Source organism: Heliangelus exortis, chromosome 1 (assembly GCF_036169615.1).
Source record: "Heliangelus exortis chromosome 1, bHelExo1.hap1, whole genome shotgun sequence".
In the NCBI taxonomy this organism is placed as follows: Eukaryota; Metazoa; Chordata; class Aves; order Apodiformes; family Trochilidae; genus Heliangelus; species Heliangelus exortis.
Genome location: NC_092422.1, coordinates 103,938,349 through 103,945,533, shown reverse-complemented (window position 1 = coordinate 103,945,533; position 7,185 = coordinate 103,938,349). Strand labels below are relative to the sequence as shown.

At 44.0% G+C, this 7,185-nt stretch overlaps 1 protein-coding gene across 3 annotated transcripts in view; it reads left to right on the top strand.

Annotated features, from left to right (window-relative positions):
• The first annotated feature begins 784 nt into the window (after positions 1-784).
• The window catches only part of GPR89B (G protein-coupled receptor 89B), a 20,147-nt gene continuing 13,746 nt past the window's right edge, over positions 785-7,185 (top strand). Inside the window, exons 1-4 of one of the 3 annotated variants that reach the window (XM_071756170.1) lie at positions 785-982; positions 3,985-4,044; positions 4,909-5,012; positions 6,514-6,620. In XM_071756170.1, the coding sequence (XP_071612271.1) occupies positions 941-982; positions 3,985-4,044; positions 4,909-5,012; positions 6,514-6,620 (313 nt within the window). In that variant the 5' untranslated portion in view covers positions 785-940. Of the gene's footprint in view, positions 983-1,187; positions 1,435-3,984; positions 4,045-4,908; positions 5,013-6,513; positions 6,621-7,185 lie in introns of those variants that run through there. The other 2 variants (XM_071756180.1, XM_071756191.1) reach the window with 2 other exon arrangements.

The following is a 7,185-nucleotide window of genomic DNA, read 5'->3' as shown; positions in this document are numbered from 1 at the left end:
GAAATTCCCCGTCTGAACCTTCACTTCCTTCCTGACCCCACTGTACTATTGCTACACTCCAATCGCAAGGCCTGAGAGGCATCCCCATCCTCCCCCTTGGCTGCAGGGAGAGGATGGAAAGGGCTCCTTGTGGGAGGAGACAGACCTCCCCTTGGGTTGGGAGATGGATGGGCTTGTAGCAGTCATGTCTGCCGCTTTCCACCGCCGCACAACCCTTGCACAGGGCTCACAGGAGCGCCGGTGGCCCCGCAGGATGCTGTTCACACCTTCCTCCTTCCCCGGCCGGCGGTCGGGGCTGCCCCTTCCCTCGCCCTTCCCTCTGCGCTCAGAGCGGCGCAGCTTCCCTCCAGTTTCGACGGCAGCCGGGAAGGGCTCCCAGGTTTCCCCCAGAGTTCCCACTCCGCAACCTGCTCCAATTCCAGGCCCAGGGGGAGGGCTTATCTCGGGGGGTGCCGGCGGGACAGGGTGGGTGCGAGGTCGAAACTCTGCGGGAGACCTGAAGAACCCGGGACCCCCAAGCGCGCAGCCCCCAACCTTGGCCCCGCCCACCAAAGGGGGTGTGACTTCTCCTAACCACGCCCACTGAGGGGCGGAGCATCCACAGCCAAGCACAAGACGCTTCTCCCTGGCCCCGCCCACAAAAGGGGCGGAGCATCCACAGCCAAGCACAAGGCGCTTCTCCCTGGCCCCGCCCACAAAAGGGGCGGAGTTTCTACAACCAAGCACAAGGCGCTCCTCACGGTCCCGCCCACGAAAGGGGCGCAGCTCCCCCGCCCCTCACGCTTTTGACCCCGCCCCCCGGCGGAGCTTCTCCTGCCCCCGCCCCTCCGCGGGGAGGGCGAGACGCCTGGGGCACGGAAGGTGCCCGAGCGCATGCGCAGTGTAGCCGCCGCCGCCAGGGGGGGTGCCGTAAGCGGAGTGATCGGCGCCGGTGTCCACCATGAGCTTCCTCATCGACTCCAGCATCATGGTCACTTCCCAGGTAACCTCAGCCACCACCACCACCCCCTCCTCCGCTGCTGCGCGGCGCGGTGTCCCCCCCCACCCGCCCTGGAGCAGGGAAGGTGCGGGTTAGGCTGTGACTCGCCCCGGCCTGGCCCGCTCGCCACCCCTCCGGAAGCGGCCGTTGGGAGCGCGTAGGGGCGGTGCCTGCGCCTGCGCAGTCGCCTGCGCGGGGCCTTTCTGCAGGCGCCCGGACCTGCGCGCTGCCCGCTGCTCGGGGGCACCGGGGGTCTCAAAGCTTCCTCGCCGCATGTTTCGCCCCAACCCCTCCCCTCAGGCCCCCCCTTTCTGTTGTCTAAGCGTCCGTTGCAGGAGGAGATAAGGTGTAGGCAGCTCTGGGCTGGTTCCTTACGGCATCACAGTGACCGTTTCCCACCCCCTCATGTAACTGTCAAGCGGGAGTGTCATGCGGGAAGCGGTTCGCTGGAGAAGGTTCTGGGGAGCGGAATTTTTCTTGTAATACTGCATCGCTTCTATCTATGAATGGAAATTTTCTTGGTTGGAACAGACAGGGAAGTTCGCCCTGCTGTTGGCTGTGTAGTTGTTGCTTTGTCTCTGATGCTCAAGGCTTATCGTTTGTGTCTTCTGCCCCGGGTTTGCTACTGAGCAGTTTGCTTGTTCATAGCGTTAAAATAAGACACCACTAACAAGCCTCCTGCTCCATTGATCTGTCTGTAACTCGGCACTCCCTTATGTTTTTTTTCTGCTTCTGTTATTGGCATCTTTCAACTAGTTTTGTTTTACACCAGTGGAGTTTATCTAGGAGCCCCTTAAAGTGTTTTGTGTCATACTCTATCAAGTGGGTTGGAATCAACTTATTCAAGACTATTTTGTGGGAGGAAGCATCTCCTCCTCATCACCTCCCTCCTCAGTATGCAACTAGATACCCTTTGTCCCTCTCTTTGCATCTACCCAAAGGGGAAGGTTCTGCTCACTCTTCACCTCAATTTTCCTGCAAAGTCAAACTTTCCTATTGGTGCTTTCTCAGGTATTTGCTTTAAATAATTTTAATTGGATCACAGATGCATTTTCAGAGCTGTTGGAGAATTTTTGTTCTGTAATGAGGAAAGATGACATTTTCCCTCTCAGCAGCAGTTGATTGCCTTTTGTAGACTTCCATGCACAATCCTAGTTTTCTTGGAAGTTTTCAGGACAGTTTTTGGCATATTCATAGAGGTACAATGTTATTCTCCTTGATAATGCTTTTATTTTTGTGCCTATCATTTGCTTTACATTCTAAGGTCTAACTTAGCTAATTGCTTTTTTTTCACTTTTGATGGCACTTTTGCATCTTGCCATCATCTTCAAAAGCATAAAGTTAAAGATGTAATTATCAAATGCTCAAGAATATTCTGATATAGCGTGTCACATTCACGTGCCTTGTCTTAGTGTGTAAACTCTTAAGATGTCTTTCTGTGTTTTTGTATTATGCCTAACACAAAAGAAACCTAATCTTCATGTACAACTTCCTCTGTTATTATTATACTTCATTATCTCCTCATCCCCCCCCCTTTTTTTTTTTGCTTATTTCTTTTTGAAGCAAAGTCAAAAAAACTCTCTACCATTTTCCTCCTATCACTATTGAATGTAGAATTACTTTATGTAAATATTACTTGCTTATCATACTTGATTGACTTAGGGCCTGTAGGCAGGAGGCTTGTAGGATATCTTACCTTTTTACTTTTGCTATCAGTTACTTTAAAGCCTGAAGTCCTCCTCAGATGAGTGTTGCCAGCTGTTAACAATCAACAGACCTCATCCTTATTTTAGTTCTTATTTCAAAAATGTTTGATCTTCCTTGCTCAGCTTTCCAGGTATTCTTCATCTGTAAATCATGTTCTTCTGTTACTTTTGCCACTGCAAAGATCCAGTTGCTCCTGATGCACAGTGGGATCATCCACAATGATTCCTGCTCTTTTGTCTTTGAAAGTTTCTTGTCTTTATAGGGAGTCAGAATGTGTTGGCCTTTTCCTTTTGCTCTTGAGAAGAAATACTGTTTTTGTCTCATGCTTTATATCATATACTGAGTTTTCTCTTGCTTTGGTCAAAGCTAATATTATAAAAAACATTTAGTATCTTCTGAATTCCCTTTTTGCTGGGGTTCTTTTAAATCATTACACTAATTTTCAGAGTTCTGAGGAACAGATGAGGCTACTTATGGGGGGCTTGACAATCTAGTCTGTTTTTTCTGGCTGAAGAAGGGTAATTACAGTTTTGACCACATTGCTTTGTTTGTATTAATTTCATTTAACTTAGCTGCAAAATAGCTGTGATACTAAGTCCATCACCTCTGGTGTGTGTTCAAACATTACCGAATTTTGTAAAGTGCTCTGAGAGCCACTGAAATGCAAAGCAATATTGGCTTGTCCTGCTTTACCTAACTGTTCTCTCTGACTTTCTGCAACTCTGTATTGTTATTTGAAACATTTGGCACTGCCTTTTCCCTGCCTTAGATGCTTTGAACGCCTGTCTGCCATGTTGTTGTGGTGTATAATCAGATCTAGTGCTAGGACCTCTCCAGAAAAACACACTTCTAGTCTTAAAGAAACAAAAGATGATAAATTTTTCTGTTCTCTAATATATATATATATTGTGGATGTTCAGGTGTTTACTTTGCCTCTGTTACTTTGTTTTCTGCAAAAGCTATAAGCTTTAATTCTGTGGATTAGAAGAGTGAAACAAGAAACAACAGTGCCAAGAATTGTGGCATGCCAGGAACTGAATTCTAGGAGCTCGGAAATACAGAAATAAACTGTCTTGACTGGACCTTCTGTAAGGTTCAGGCCTTCTGTGTCTGCTACTCTTCAATATTTTTAATAGTCTCTCTCTGGTAGTGTGGCAAGTTTTAATCTTTTGTGGATGTTGGGTACTTTGACCCCGGGTCTTTTCCTCCCCTTTCTTTCATCTGTAGTTAGAAATGAAGTAAATTTGTATTTTGCAAGTTGTTAGATACAAACATTAAGTAGTTTATCTCTTCTGCAGGTGCTGTTCTTTGGATTTGGGTGGCTGTTCTTCATGCGTAAACTCTTCAAGGATTATGAGGTGAGAAGGAACCTTGCCTTACAGTTCTATTTTTTAAAAATTGCTTCCAGTTTCAGAAATATTTTTGAGACTGTGTTTGGCCATTTTCCTTCTTCAAGCGCTCTTATCTTATTTTTAATTGTTTCCACAGTTATTTTCTGTTTAATTTCCTCCTGTGGTTCCACTTGAAAGACTCCTAGTTATCTGAGACAATGGGTTCTTCTGGGGCCAGTGAAAGTTTCCATATTGACTACTCTTAAATGAAAAAAAAAAAAAGTGGAGGAGTTGCAGGGGTAATAGGAAACTGTTTTGCCTTTTGCGTGAAATAGTTTTGTGACAAAATCAAATTCAGTGGCTAAGTTTGAAGTCTGTGAGGTGTGTTCATTGTAGCTGAATTGTTTGTGAGAATTAGTTGGGATAAAGCTATTGGCATTTTCTTATCCTTAAGGGGTGCAAAATAACACAGTCTAGGTCAGAGATGCCTTAAGTGCAACCAAATTGAGACTCCAAACATTTTTCTGATATGGATCTTATTTTTAAATCTAAGATAAAGATGAAGGAGCTCTGTTTGCAAGGGTTTTCATTAGTCAAGTTGACATATGGTGTTGCATGCTTGACATCCCTTCTTCTGTGGAAAGCATCTCTGTTAAATGTGCTGGTGGCTGCAATCAGTGTAATTCTGAGCAATGTGTAGGTTTGCCCTCTGTGTCCTAACAGGCTGTTGGTTTCTTCCCATTGAGATAAAGGGCAAGGTGCCTTGAAGCAGGAAACCCAGTTCTGTGCCATTGTACCTTGTGATTTGTTTTTTTGTTACCTGGGGGTTATCAGGATGTCATTCTAACAAAGGAAATGCTTGATGTCTCAGGTTTGTTTTCTGCATTGCAGGTGCGACAGTATGTGGTCCAGGTGATCTTTTCTGTGACTTTTGCCTTCTCTTGTACCATGTTTGAACTCATCATCTTTGAGATTTTGGGGGTGCTGAGCAGCAGGTGAGTTTGGGAACTCTCTCAATAGTAACCTGTGTTGTGTTCAGCAGCTTCAGTCCATTTTTAAGGCAATGGAGTAGTCCTGAGTTGGGGGAAACTGTGTGAGTAAATTGTCAACAGGTCAACAAAGATGCTTGGGCAGCAGGGTTTGTGTATTTGACACAGCATGCAACAAGAAGCCACAAGCTCCTGATTTTCCGTGCAGTTGTTATTAGTGTGCTCCAGGTCCTTAAGGCAAGCCTTTAGTCTTTGACACTTTTAATTTGAGAATTTACAGAAAATGGTTTCTTCAATGAGAGTGTTGTGAAGCTTCAGATCATGGTGAAGTGCACTTCTCAGGTGTTCAAGACCATAGAAACTATAAGCACTAGTTTTTCTGTGGTGGTCAGAGCAGTGAATAAGATGTGAAGCTAATTATGGAGTGAAATCTACTGTAACAATACAGTATTTGTGAATCAAAGAGACATCCTCCCTAGACATAGGGTGAGAACCTCTACATAAAGGGAATGTTAAAAACTATCTGCTTCTGAAGTCACTGGGCAAGAAAATATAGAACAGTAACACGTAGAGTCTAGCTGGGTTTCCTATTTGTTCTGTCTCATCATCCTGGTATGAGGGAGCAGTCAGAGGAGTTGAAAGGCTGGAAGTTCAAAACTGTTAAAAGGTAACATTAGCTCTGACTCTGTGTTAATAAACTGTAGAGCTTGCAGCCAGAGAGATCACTGAGGATAATGCTTTTATAATCTTAGTAAAGGACTGGACAGCAATATAGATGAAAATGCTTGCCTCTGGATTAGCTAAGAAAAAGTGACAAGGGTCCTCATAATTTCTGCTTCCCTCAGGCACAAAAGGGGTATGAGTTAATATTAAAAACAGGACGTGCATTTTTCTGGTTAAGCTAAGTGAAAAGTCAGTTCAGCCAAGATGTATCTCATCTGCATTTGACTAATCGTTTGTCAGAGGAGTATCGATCATTTTGGTATACATGTATATTTTTGAATTCTTGCTTTGCAACTTCTTGCATTTGAGACAATTCGCTTTGAAGTGAAACATGTTTATGAACGTTGAATATTTTTCATATTTTTAATTTGAGTTAGTCCTTTTTTGCCTGAGCCACTCATGACAAAATTAATAATCACTTATACTTGGTCTTGATTTACTGTTCAACTCGATTTGCAGTAAATCAAATGAATCATGCTGCAACTGGCATTAATCACCATAGAAAATACTGGGGTGTTTTATCAAATACTTTTGTGTTTTTCTGGGTAGTTGTTGATTTTGTAATACACATTCTTGAGCTCTGTATTAAAACCAAACCAAAACCCCAAAACAGACACTACCACCCCAAGCCTAAGCAGCAATTAGAATCCAGAATATTCTATATGCTAGGCCATTATCATGCAATGTTTGATGTAGTGGGAAGGATTGCAATGCTTTCTGATAATCTTTGAAAAATTTTTTGTATTATGATAATGTGCTAATCAGTATTCTGGCTTTATTCTAGCTCTCGATATTTTCACTGGAAACTGAACCTGTGTGTCATTTTGCTCATCCTGGTCTTCATGGTACCTTTCTACATTGGTTACTTTGTTGTGAGCAATATCAGATTATGTGAGTACTTTGGTTATGATATTGGGGCTTCTAACTTGGCACTACACATGCAAATTGGAAATAATTTCCAGGAGAAAGGGAGATGTGTGGATCATTGTCCCTTTAGTACCCTCCTTCCTAGGTAAATCTAGTTTGGAACTTAGTTGTTTAGAGTGAACTGTTTATCAGGCAGCTAGGAGATACTTTACTTGACCCTCAACAAATGTAGCTTTTCTTTACAGGTCTCAGCAAAGTTGATCCCTTAAGAGTAATATTACTGGAATTTGTTCCTTTACAATTTTAAGCTTGCAGCCAAACCCTGGAATCCTTGGCAAGGCTGTGTGGTTCTGCTAGGAGGTAAAAGAAATGAGGCAGAAAAGCTCAATTACTTTTGCTTTTTTGTTTATTATTGTCTGGATGAGGCCTCTTCCATGCACTATGGACATTTACTGTTGAGCTGTTGGTACTCATCACTCTTCTCTATTAAGCTTAGGCATGTAGGTTGGGAATATTAAATATGTAGTGCTGGCTTGAAGTTTCCCAGGAGGGGTGTACTGCTAGCTGTAGCTCTGTCAGTTGACACCTC